This window comes from Amblyomma americanum, chromosome 11 (genome assembly GCF_052857255.1).
Source record: "Amblyomma americanum isolate KBUSLIRL-KWMA chromosome 11, ASM5285725v1, whole genome shotgun sequence".
Lineage (NCBI taxonomy): Eukaryota > Metazoa > Arthropoda > Arachnida > Ixodida > Ixodidae > Amblyomma > Amblyomma americanum.
The window spans coordinates 89,570,982-89,584,784 of NC_135507.1; the positions used below are offsets into that span (position 1 = coordinate 89,570,982).

Below are 13,803 nucleotides of genomic sequence, written 5' to 3' on the forward strand. Positions count from 1 at the left end.
ACATCTATCATGCTTCTGTACCCTTGTTATTGAAGGGCAACTCTGAAGGTTCTTATAGAACCTTCTGAGTTAATAATCAAAATGCATTCCTTACAGGTCACTTAAGCTCCGCCTTTAAGGGTATGATGCGACAGCTTTGGTGGCTTCCGTCTGCGGATTCCCTTGCAGATTCTCGTTCGCGTACATGCGCTTCGCACATACTCTTCAGCATGCACTTGTAAGCTACCACATTATGTGAAAGACCCACAGACAGATATGAAGCCCTGCTTAACCAGGTCATATGAACGTGCCTGTGTGGCCTAGAGGTAGCATGTCAGACTCCGAATGCAAGGGTCCTGGAGGGTTCATACCCCATCACTTCCCATCTGAAATAAGGAGCACGAGTTCGCAGTTCCTGCCAAATCAGCCATGTTACATGGTCGCATGACGTTGCACAACCCTATGCCTGGTCATGTCAGCTGGCAGCCACCACCTGCCAGAGCCATGCCTGTGATTTTTCGCTCACAACGCTGACATCGGATTTTTTGGGAAACGGAGTCTTTAACGCTGTTGTGTTAAAAAGCAGAAACTAGGTCACTGAAACTGGCCTTTGACCAAACGATGAGGGTGCGTACAGGTCCTTGAAGCCTTTGAATTTGGAAGTCTCATATTTCTGAGCACCAGTTCTGTCAGTTCGGGTGCAGGTCTGGTTGTCTGCTAGTTTTAGCGTTGCTGGCAAATTGCAGCCATCTGTGTGCTGCCCATTTCAACAGCTGCCAACATCCCAAACTGCGTGAGGAATTTTCAAACAGCACATTGCATTGAATGTTGCCGTGAGACAGCCTGGGTGCATGCGTATTGCATGGCAGCTGGCATGAAACACACGTGCGGTTTTTCTGAATATGACTGAAGTGCCAGTATGGTGCACGCGTTTGCTTGCATTTAGTCGTGCCATGTAAGCATAGCTACAATTTGGGCATTGTTCTCAATGATGTGTTTTTTACTTTTTGTCCTAACACGCAAGCTGCATAATCTGCTGCCACATTTGCACTGGCTGCACCGTTCTGGCACTCTCCAATAAGAAGGTTTACCTGAATGTTTCCTTATCTGAACCTGCATAGTGTCTGCATTTTTTAAACAAATGGCTTCTTGCAGAGGGCACTGTGTTGCACTGCTGAAACCGATGAGGAACAGTTCATGTACGACTATGAGAAACAGCTCATGTACCGCAGGCGAATCGAACAGACTGCTAGTAACATTTACTGCTGAACACAGCTGCCTCAAAGGGAACTGGGCAAACTTGCTTCATGCAGTGCAGACATACTTCATGTTGTCTACATGCGTAGCTTTGATACCATTTCTTCAGGAAATTCAATAGATATGCCAGAGAATGAGGAATTGCGTACCATAAACTGTAATACATTTTGCTGGTAAAAATATTCTTAATGGGGTGCAAAAGACTGCTTGAATGGATGCCGGCTATACTTCAGATGGATTCTTTGTCATGCAGATGCTGACTCAAAAAGAATTAAGGGAATGCAAAGGAATGGGAGTTATTCAATGAAGAAATTTCAAAATACAAGAAAACAAAATGCCGCCCTCAACCCTATTAGCACTGTGAATGTAATCAGCTGAACTCGTGTGCACTGATTAACTCGGCAATGATTCCATTTCTGTGCTTGTTGCAGATGCATACAAGATGGTGAAAAGGCTGAAGGGGATGATGGCCAAATTCGAAAAAAGTCCTGGTCCCTGCACGCCAGCCGATAAGGTATGTGTGCTTGTTCACTTGTCACCATCAGTGTGTAGGCATTCTCATATTTCTACTAGACACTCATTGCAACTGGATTTTGATCAGGTGGCATTCGGACTAGACACAGCTCGGCAGTGCTCCACAGCTATTTTCAGGGATAATGATGACATTTGAGGTTCACTCACAGATTGCTGTCATAACTTTGTGTCCCTTTTAAACATGTAACTGGATACCAAAGGAATGTGAATAACCCTTTAGCATGCTTTGCACACAATTGTGCCCAAAGCGAACTCATAGCTTTTTCTGAGACTGCTGCACCTAGTTGTGATTTCCTTGTTTCAGGTAAGTTTTGCATACTTCATGTTTCAAATAAGGTGGTTTCTTATGTCATGTAGCAAATGCAGTAAGCTATATTTTGCGAAACAGTGAATGTTGCAGCTTGTTTGATATCTTTTTGGAGGCATATAATCTACCACCAAAAGTAACATCACTTTTTTTAAATGCGAAAGCACTATATGGTTACATCGCGTCAGCAAAAAGTGTCTGCAAATTTTGTCTGCATGATTATGTCGTGTGGAGATAAATCTGGAAAAGCTTGATTGTGTTAGGTAGTACGTTAGTAGGTCTTGAAATGAAAAATAGTTTGGTTGATGAATTTTATTATTTAAATAATTTAATTGAATTAATATCTGTAAATGCTGTGTTTGAAGCAGGTTTTGCGTGGCTGATTTAAAGAAAGTTTATATAAATGCATGAGAAGGCTTACTTAGAATAAAAATAAAATAAAAACAATAAATAAATGAAATAAAAGGCAAGAAATTTTAAAAAATGAGATATTGAGGGAGAAAGAAAAGAAATGGAAATGTGAAACTTTTAAGCAGACTTAAGTGCAATCCTGTAATTTTTCTTTCATAATTATAAGCATAATGCATACATACTAAATTGAAAATATTTTTGCAATTTTTATGGTAATTATTTGATAAATTGCATTTCGATGGTACCATTTCCATTAGCCATGACATTTTGAATAAAATTTTTGACATCCCCACAAAAGATTACCTGCTAATATCGTACGCTGGAAAACTAATTGTCTTTATTAAGGGTATTGTATACCATTTAGGTGGAAAAATATTTCTTCAAAAATTTTTCTTACAGATTTAAAAACAATAAACCTCCAAGGAAACGCAGCCGCCCAAGGTCCGGTTCGAACCTGGGTACTCTGGCTCAGTAGAGGAGCACCTTGGGGGGGGGTGTTTGCTGAATTGCTTTTGAGGTCATGTCATGTCTCGCTTTGAGCGTTCTTTTTTTTTGTCATATGCCTTTAAATGGGAGCTCAGTGCTACTGTTGACTGAATTAATTTGTACGTTGTTGCTCTTGGGCTGCTTTTACCTCGGAAGGTGCTCCTAAATATGTTTTTCTATTCTGCTACATAATCGCTGGATGCAAGTTAGGCTTTTGTGATGACCATTTCTCGGAAGTGCTCCTAAATTTGTTTTTCTATTTTGCTACATAATCGCTGGATGAAAGTTAGGCTTTTGTAATGACCAGTTCATCACATTTGACTCTTTTTATGTTATTGATATTTGAATTATTTATATTTTGGGCCATGTTTATATTCCGCCACCTTGTGAAAGCTGTTCTTCCTCAGAAGATGCTTATGATTAGCCCCTCAAAATACAAAGCTCTTTTGCCTACTGCCCTTGTAAGAGTGATTTTACAATATGCAAGCACTCTTTGGTTCCTGCAATCAATCACTGATGTCACTCAGCTTGCGAGAATGCAACGAAAAGCTGCAAGGTTCATTCATAACAAATACAAACCCTCTGACTCCCCTACTGATACTACCGCATTAGCTGGCCTTCCATCACTATCACCTAGGGGAAAAGAATCTCACCTGAAGTTTTTATACCAATTATTATGCAGCAGCCATAGTGTAAATGTGTCTAAATATGCATCCTTCTGACACTCACTGCAATCCCGGCACAAGCATGCACATACGCTGACTGAATACTCACGTCAAACCAACACGTCAAACCAACATTCTCAAGCATTCTTTCTTTACTTTAGCCATCAGCAAATGGAATTACCTCAATCCATTGATTACTATTGCGTACTCACTTCACTATCTTCCTTCACCTCTAGATTAGGATTCAACAAAAATCAGTAAAGTGGTCATAGTCCTACATTCTACCAGATGACTGCGCAGCCATTACTTGTTTTGTTGCCATTTCTTGATATGTTATTTTTACAGATGGTTGTGTGGACCATTGTGACCTGTTACCTTCTTTTTCTAGCATGCTTACTAACAAGAGTGCTGCTCTCTTTGTTTTCTTTTTTCTGCTGCTCTGAATTTTTAAGGTATTCTTTGGTAACCTGCCTACTAGTATTATATAACATCTATTTTCAAAGTTTCCTTTCTGTTCATCCTCTGGAAGCAGTTTCTCTTCATTTTTTTGAACTTTGTATTGTACTGATTGCCCACCTCCTATGGTCTCGTATTGAGACTAGCAGTATTGTAAATAAATAAGCCAATTATACTGTATCTTATGGCACAACCCCATAGTAGGAGCATGTTTCATTATTAGGTAGCAGTTTCTGTGTGGTCACTGTAAAACAAGGCCTTCTATAAAACTTTGTTCTCTTCTCTTTTGCTGTCTTGCGAATGCTTTTGTCACAAAGGTGGAACATGCCTTGTCTTTGCAGGTTGATATTGGTGGTGGCGTTCTTGTTGATAAATCGGTGCTCGGGCTGTTGAACCATTCGAACAGTGGGCCTGGGAAGTATGCCCGTGCGCTGCTCCGCCATCTGTTTTCGCCTGAGCAGCTGCAGGGCAGCTCTCTCTTTGGGCAGCAGAACACTCGCACACACTCCAAACGCGGGTCTCTGGACCAAGAGAAGGTCTCGGCAGTAATTGGTAAGTGTACTTTTCAGACATATCTTTATGTAGGAAGCCATCAGAAATACTTTTTATAAATCCATATTGCTCATTTAGAGCTTAGAACTCTATTGCTGAGGGTAAAAAAATTCAATATCCTAGGTTGAAAGCACTTGAGATTTTTTTGCAAACAAAACAGGAATCCAAACTAGAGAAACAGATGGTACTTTTTTAAATTGAACATGAGTAGTGTAACTGGCCTACCGAGTTTAAAACAAATAGAATATTTGTGGCAATATTTGCTGCTTGTGCAAATAATCGGACAAAACGGAAGAATAGCGTTAAACATTGATGTGATAGCGGCAGCAGGGGCGTAGCGAGGGGGGGGGTGAAGCCCCCCCCCTCCCCCCTCCCTTCGAAATTTGACATGAGCCCCCTCGAACAAAATTTCTGGCGGTGCCACTGCAATTGAGCTACGGCGACGGCTGTCCAATCTGCTGCTCTCGTGGGTAATTTGTTTATTGCGTGTAAGCGAACCTCGACAGTGTTCACATGCGCCACCCTCGTCATACCGGCGAATGTAGCGCGTCTTTTATTACCGCGAGTGTGACTTGGAACATCATCCAACGGCGAGGGCGGAAACTGTGCGAGAGCCCTCTTATGCTGCCTATGGTATCAAGACTTCCAGAACCGAGACCGTGTGTGTGTGTGTGTGTGTGCGTGCGTGCGTGTGCGTGCATGCGTGTGTACACACACAATACAGGGCGGCTCGACATGAGCCCCTCCCCCCTTGCCCGAACAAAATTTCTGGCAACGCCACTGAGCGGCAGCGCTGCAGTACGATTCTAACTTACGGAGTTAAAGCTATAGCTTTTAATTATGCAGCACTGATCTCCATTAAGGTGCTGCGACATGAATTCATTATGTTAACTCTATGAACGTCAAGTTATGCGTGTACAAAAATTATTTTCTTATTGACAATGATAGAGAATAAACCAGAGCCACAGCTAAGGGCATGAGAGGGGCAAAAGCATATATTAGCCATGGCATCCATGGCTGTTAAACTTGGCGAAGCCTAGCCGTGTTGTCGTGTCTTAGAGGTCATGTATGAGCATTACGAATGCTGCCACACGAAAGGACCATGTAGTGGCACTAGACCCTTCATCACGCAGATATTGATCACCGCAGGATGGTACCCGGCATTAGTGTGTGCCCTGTTCTTTGAAAGAACAATCATTGAGGGAATATACCATGCCAAGCCTTATTTGAACATTATGCCAATTGTTCAAAAGCTGTTCGAAAGTTCATAGCCAATTCGATCCGGTTCAAATAATTTCCAAAATACACTATTTGACTTGTTCGATATTTTATAATAGTCCACCGGCCGCAATGGCTGAGTGGTTATGGTGCTCAAATGCTGACCCGAAAGACGCGGGTTCGATCCTGGCTGTGGTGGTCTAGTTTCGATGGAGGCGAAATTCTAGACGCCCGTGTACTGTGCGATGTCAGTGCACGTTAAAGAACCCCAGGTAGTCAAAATTTCCGGATCCTTTCACTGCGGCGTCTCTCATAGCCTGACTCGCTTTGGGACATTAAACCCCATAAGCCAATCCAAGTCAAACTGATTTTCTAATATTCGCGCACACCTAACACAAAGCATATAGCAAGACCTCACCAAATGGTATGTCGCCGCCGTGGTGGCTGAGTTGCTACGGCGTTCGGCTGCTGACCCGAAAGACGCTGGTTCGATTCTGGCCGCAGCGGTCAAATTTCGATGGAGGCGCAATTCTAAAGGCTAGTGCACATGTACTGTGCAATGTTGGTGCACATTAGAGAACTCCGGGTGGTCAAAATTTCCGGATTCCTTCACTGCGGCGTCTCTCATAACCTGTCTCGCTTTCGGACATTAAACCCCCATAAAGCATAAACCAAATGCTATGTAAAAAAGAAAAGAATAGGAAAGAATGAGAAATGTCATTGCTGAATGCCTTGAAATTGCATGCACGCATACAAGAATACTGCTCGCACTATTGTGACACGTATCTGTTAAACTGCATGAAGTAACTTATTATATTTGCCCTTATTAGCAATAGCTTCACACTGCACATTTGAGAGGGATATGGCTGTATTCATTATATCATTGCTTATAGTTTTATGGAGCAAACAAGATTTACTGTACAGATAAGGAAAAGGATAGGACAAGTCGATTTGGCAAAGGCATATATGAATGTTGCAGAAATGTGAGGGTGATACCACACATCAAGTGCTTTGGCACAAGGTTTTTTTACTTGTTCAACATCAGTTTGCTATTTTGTTTTCAGGCTTTACATGCAGGAAGTTCCCAGATGCAAGTGCAGCCCTAATCAAGAATAGCCTGGCGAGCTACCTGGCTCGCCTCAACAATGACCCGGCAGCAGCAACGCCAGAGCAGGCCATCTGAAAAATAGCGTCACACGCCATGTGACGCGCCTCATTACATGAAACCCCGTTCATATGTTCTTCACCAGACCGGGGAAAAAAACCACATAACAGCCGGGAAACTGCAATAGTGAGGAAAGCTCCGAAAATGAATGAAAACAGTGCAGCTTTGACTTTAAAACTATTTATTTCCACATAAAAAATCGAGAATGATGGATTGCTGTTCTTTCGCTCGCTGGAAAGCGCCACCCATTTCTAATAGCCTGGAAGGCCGCATTGTTGTCAGCATAGCTTTGAGGTGTGACGTCCCTGCGCAGGTGGTCCAGAGCCACGATGGCTTCTCCAAAATTTGTATCTGCCAACTCCCCGGAATCATGCGGCTCGTGCTGTTCATCATCATCTCAGTCAGCGGCTTCACTCGCGACCGAGTTCGCAACGATTTCGATCATGCTTTGGCACTCCGACATCACTACGGCAGCATCCACGGCGACGTAGTCGTCCATACTTGGCGCCACCAGGCTGCTTAGCTTTCGGGCCAAACATCGCGGCATTCGCTTCTATCGGCATGCTTCGAGACAACGCTGTTAAGCGTTGAGGGAGGCAGACCAAGGTCTTGGCGTTGTGGACTATATTCCGCACTGGCTGCCTGTCGACTGTGTTTAGTACGTCCAGGGGAAGCGCCTTCCACTTTCTTGATGCCATCAAAGCACGACAAAAATTGCAGTTACATTGTTCGATGTTCACGGGGCAGATGGCGATCTAGTGGCGACCTCTCCAGCTCTTGTGCGGCTTCTTGCAGCCACTTGCATAGCAAAGCCTGGCCAAGACTTGTCAAAAGTAAAAGTGGCGGTTGGCGCGCATTGCCCAGACGGGTTCGGGGTGCCAGGTTGCGACATATCCTTCTGGAATGGTTTCACACCTACAATATAACAGTGGGGTTCCCAATACATTGCATCCTTTGGGAGATATTGCTGGGACTGGATGAAACCGAGCAGCAGCCGGAAAAATGTGCAGTGAAGAACATAACAGCGGGGTTCTACTGTAATGGGCCGGCAGCAACATTCACCTGCTGTGACATATAATTTTTAATTAGTTTATTTCTTAATTATAACTTCAGCTCTAGTCAGGCACCTGTGATATTTTACAAATAAAACAATTTTTACATTTTTTTCTTGTACATCTTGAAGTGCATGCAGGTACGTGTGCCACAATCCTCATTTGCATATATATGTCCTTCCAGCAGGATTGCCTTTCTGTGTGCATCAACAAAATGACTACAACTTCTCAACTCAACAACGGTTGAACAGGGGATCAACAAGGTTATCTTTCTGTGTGCATCAACAAAAGGGCAACAACTTCTCAACTCAACAATGGTTGAACAGGGGATCTACAAGATTATCTTTCTGTGTGCATCAACAAAAGGGCAACAACTTCTCAACTCAACAGGTTTCAACAGATGGTCAACAAAAAAGTGCCAATATGCAAGAATTTGGCAACAATAAGTTGCATAGCCATTTTGTTGCCATGTTATTGACTGTGTTGACGGAAGTCCACGAAACGATCACTAAAACAACACACCGATTTTTGTAAGGGATGTGTCAAGGTGAGTCGTAGCATCCGCTTGAATGTTATGTGGATCCTGAGCATGGCCGCGAATCTAGTGTATGCGCACAGGACATGCATACTTTGCGCAGAGCACGTGAATTGATTGTGAAATCTGCAATGCGCGTCGAACAGCATTAAGCTGTCTATGGGCGGCGTGGGAGTCGGCGCAAATATGAACAGTATTGAAAATTGGAACGAGTGGAAGGGAAACAATGACATTATAAATGGCTTGAAGTTCCAACGCCAGGGGAGTGCACGTATCCACGGTATACGTAGCGCGAGAGTTCAGTTGCGGATGAGATGGACTATACACAGCAGTAACTCTCCCCTCTGCAGTATGTGATGCATCCGTGTACAATATGCACACTTCTTGCAGATACGCCGCTGATTCCGACGGAGAAACAGTGGGGCGATTGTCTGTGAGCTGGCAATATGACCAGGAGGAAGTGTCTTTAAACGATGAAGTTGGAGAGACTGTTTTCGAGTTCTGTTTGCCACCCGTTAGACGATGAGTTCACTGTGTGTATTAAGTTGGGCGAACTCCTGTAGCACAGGTACGGGTGTTAAACAAGGCAGATATCTTATGGCGCGTATAGCCTCACGATTGAGCTTCAAGGGAGCCCCACTGCCAGCGGGTGAGACGTTGAAATTGTGCCTGATATACTATCCGTGGCTGAAGGATAGAGCGCACAAGCTGGCGGGCCGTATGAGCACTTGCGCCACCAGAGCGCATAGCTATGCGACGAATCAACCCTAGAGTAGCGTGAGCCGATTTACGGGTGGCTGCCAGCCACGGCGTGTCAGTCCCAGATGAATGGAGAAGACCAAGAATACGAACAGTTTCAACCTGAGGAATGAGAGAATTATGCACCATAAAATTTAAAGGGGGAGCTTTCCGGAAGCCTGCTTTATTTCCAATGCGAAAAAAAAACATCATTTAGTAGGAGAGAGTGTTAGACCCAGAGGTGGGAGGCGAGATGTCAATACATCCAGCGCGTGCTGAAGGACCGACTGATGAATAGACGCATCTGGATGACAGCACCACAGGGCTATATCGTCAGCATACGCAAGCACACGGATAGATGGTAGGGTCCCTAGGGTTATAAAAAGAGAAATAAAAGAAACAGTAAATAAAGTGGGGGCGATAACGGAGCCCTGGGGCACTCCTCTATTGGAAGTGAAGTTACCAAAGGGCTTTCCGTGTACACGCACACTAAAGGATCGATTTGTTAAAAAGGCGTGAATGGAAAGGAGGAACTGGTTAGGGAGACCAAGGGTTTGAAGGGAGGCAAGAATGGCAGAGTGAAGGATGTTATCATATACCTTCGTTATGTTTGCAGCGATAACGGTTCGTACAAGGTGACTCTGCGGAGAGTGGTCAAGCACGTCAGCAGCCAAAAGAGCAAAGGCCGTCCTCTGTTTCAATTTGTGGGCGGAAACCAATTTGGGAATATGGGTAACAGTCATGCGATTTCAGCCAACACGACAAGCGTGCGGATAGAATGTTTTCATAAAGCTTCCAGGTGGTAGGCGTAAGAGAAATCTGACAAAGGGCCGACAGGGATACTGGGGACTGACCTGACCTGGGTATTGGAACCACAATAGAATGCTTCCAGTCTCCCGGCATGACGCCAGAAAGCCACACTTCGTTAAAAGTATCAAGTAGGGTTTGCAAAGCCGTTCCTTCTAAGTTACGGAATAAGGGGTTGGGTATGCCGTCGTGCCCGGGAGTAGTGAAGTTTTTAGGCGTTCAATAGAGGCCAGCAGCTCTGCCATGGTTAGGTCAGAAGTAATCTCATTGGGGAGCTCTGTAACCAATAATTCGGCGGAGACGTAACGGTGCACTCATGGTGTGGAAAAAACTGACGGGCCGCTTATTGTGCAAGTGTGGCCTCATCCACATTCAGCTCGAGGCGCATGCCCTCTGTGTAATCTGCAGCCTGAGAAGTGTGCTCCATGGCGTGAAACACTCTCCAAAGATGTCTACTGCCCTGCGTAGAGGACAGGCGGGTGCACCCTGCAGCCCAGCGTTGCCTGCCTAGCCGCTTTGCATAGCGCCGCGCCCGTGCGGTAGCGCGGTGAAGAGAAGGAAGAGCCGATGGGTCATCGGGGTGACGAGTAGCGTAAAGATCCGCCTGGCGACAAGAGCGCACAGATTCAGGAGGTCTATATCCGGGTTTGGGTCGTCTTCATTTACACTAGCGGTAATAGTGTGAGTCGCCAGAACAGCACAGAGAGTAGACAGTGCTGAAGACGGGTTGAATGTAGATAAATGATTGTCTGCGCGTACAGTCCCATGATGTTATGCGTACGCTGCGGCGTATTTTCCGTAGACACGTAGGCGTGAGGGCGATAAAAGTAGAGCTGTGATCACTACGCCAATTATCTGAATCAACAGCCCAACGAGGGTTACCGGGGCCTAACCACCAAGTCAAATCAGGTGAATACGAGCCACCATTAGGGCGGGTAAAAGCATGTGGGTGGTTTAAAAGTATAAAGGAATGAACTGAAAAGCTTCCTTGGATGTGGGCGCCCCTTGAGGAATCCGATTGGTAACCCCACCAAGCGTGTGCGCCGTTGAAGTCACCACCAACTGGAATAGGGATACCCGAGTTGGTAGAACGTAGAAAACGAACCCATCCCAGATTGGGAGATGCGGAGCCAGGACGACCATAAAAAGACACTAAAATGAGGGGTGTGCATGCAGGTTTAACGAGAAGGGCGACAACCTCTTGACGTGTGTTGCACCACCGTGAAAGGTCGAGCGGAATACAAAAATGGCAATTAAAATATATTGTTTTGCTCCATGCTTCTACTTACGTTCTGAGGCACACCATGGTGCTATCTTAGGATCAAACAAGCTCTCTTCGCTTTTTTTTCCTTTCAAAAATTTTTCTTGCACCTAAAAGGAATGACAGAAAAATGGTTGATGCGACCTGGCTTTGATCTCAAAACAGTCGACCGTAGGTAGGCAGGTCTAGGGCTGGAAAAAGGTAAGTTTATGTCTATAATTTACCGAGCTTATGGTTGTTAGTTCAGCTGCGTACTATGAACACCGTGAGTAGTAGTATGCGTCGTCGTACGTTCGCAGTGATCTTAACTTGAACAGCTAACATGAATTTTTTAAAATATGCCTTCTATATCTTACACTGCTGAATTAGTGTTTCCAGCCTTCACTGGCGGCGTGGTTATGTTTTGTAGCGATAGCTACATAACGGTAGCATTTCGAGCGTTCAGCGTTGCGGCGCGCCACGCTGTCACGTGCTTGGCCACGTGGTGCGGAGCAGCTGCTGGCGGCGCGGCGCCGTGGCTGATCACGTGGTTGGTAACGTGACTAAGTTCCACTCGGCCAGCTGCAGCTATGGCGTCACTCCAGGTTTCACCAGAGCTAAACCACTGCCAATTTAATTTTCCTTGCCAACCGCTGAGCGTCCTCTTTTGTTATGCTAGTTTCCAGCAGTTCGTTGCAATCTTGTCTATGTTTAACGCACAAACACACAGTGACCAAGGGAAGCCCCAGGGTCGACGGCTTTGATCTTTATCGGTGCTGTCGCTGAGCTATATCTCCAAAATTCTTATCACACTGCTGCCTGCTGTCTGGAGTGTGGAATAAAGCTTTGAGTCCGAATGCAAAACAGCTGTTTTGTGGGCATTGTGACGGCCCTTGACGAAGAGTTAGCCGCCATTTCTTTTAACCCTCTCCACACAGAACCTTTCCTGATGAATATTCCCATCTATAATAACACTTATGCTATTTGTATTGGTCCCTTTTCATGAGTGTACGTATATCACGCTCTTAATTTTCGCTTGCCTTAAATAACAGCGGAACAATAGAAGTTAAACTTATAACTATGGCACAGCTTATTTTCTCTCCTAATTCTTTCTCGAAAACCCTTTTTGCTCGAATGTGAGCCACAATTACACTTATTCTAACGTACAGCCCACCCCTACCGTTTTCCTAATTTTTCAATTTCTCAAAACGGGCAGTTTTCGCAGTTTTACACTGCGAGTGCGTGCTGACCAGAGGGCAAAAACAAGTTTTTGGTCTAGTTGGTAACTTTTCTTGGTTCATAACGGCAGCTGAGGAGTGCAAACAGAAGAGAAGAAACACGCGAACGCCGCGTTCGTCCAAGTGTCTGCGAGTTTCTTCTCTATCTTGGCTCAACCTTCCCGCTTCTCTACCAAAACACGCACAACTCCTATTTTGTTATATCTGCTTTCAACAACAGAAAACTCGTTCCGAAACAAGAAACGCAGCTGCTCTACAACAAGCAAAAGCAGAAAAATAAATGTGATAGAAATGTAGTAAGTGCGATGATGATTTGATTCAGTAAATAGCTTTACGCCCGCCCAGCCGAAAGGGGGCCTCATGCAGGACTCCTGCGGTCGTAGCTTACTAGAGTCGATCTCCAACATTCCTACGGCCCTAGCGGTCGTAGCTTCTAGGCCCCGCCCCCACCCCCCTTTCCCCCACACTACACACTGGCCCCAAGAAAGAACGCCACGCGAGCCCCTATTAGTCATGGATTAAGCAGAACTCACCTCTACTAGAAGGTTGTGCTACTGAAGGCCAGTGGCCACTTACTCAACTCCATATTGTTTTTTTTGTAGAGTTTTCATGTATAATAACTCTGGTTACTGCGTTCATGTAATCGCTGCCCAGTCTTGTCAATTCCACTCCAAGGCATGGTTGGCGTTGGGGCTTTCGCGCTGCTAGAGTAATCGAGTCGGCTTCGACTTGCTAACATCAATCCCATGACTCGACCCGCCGCTGTCGGGTTGTTGTAAACGAAGCTTATGTTGAAAAAGGAACATTATTTCCAGCCTAAGGCAAAGTTAGATTTTGAGGCTATTATTACTACACAAATTAAAGAAGTTATCGCGAGGCCTCCACTTTTGATAATTTGTAGCGAATAAACACCCTGTTAGTGACCATAAGTAGGCAAAAGATGACCAAAATTTTCAAAACACTTGAGGTAGGGAAGAAACATGGTTGCGAACTTTCTCACGCTCCCTTTCCCCGATGCACGCTGCACAAATACAAACATTTTCAACTATAGTTTTGTATCGGTTATGGAGAACTACAACGGCTTTCTTGGTACCATATAATTGGCAGAGCACTTCTCCTGATGAGCCAATGCTCTCTAGGTGACATACACACAACAGCCACCG

At 44.9% G+C, this 13,803-nt stretch overlaps 1 protein-coding gene across 1 annotated transcript; it reads left to right on the forward strand.

Moving 5' to 3' along the window:
• Positions 1 to 1,167: 1,167 nt before the first annotated feature.
• On the forward strand, positions 1,168 to 7,048 carry LOC144109796 (uncharacterized). Its single transcript, XM_077642586.1, has 3 exons — positions 1,168 to 1,750; positions 4,437 to 4,647; positions 6,930 to 7,048. Exons 1-3 carry the CDS (start codon positions 1,679 to 1,681, stop codon positions 7,046 to 7,048), a joined length of 402 nt encoding a protein of 133 aa, XP_077498712.1. The 5' UTR covers positions 1,168 to 1,678.
• Positions 7,049 to 13,803: the final 6,755 nt, after the last annotated feature.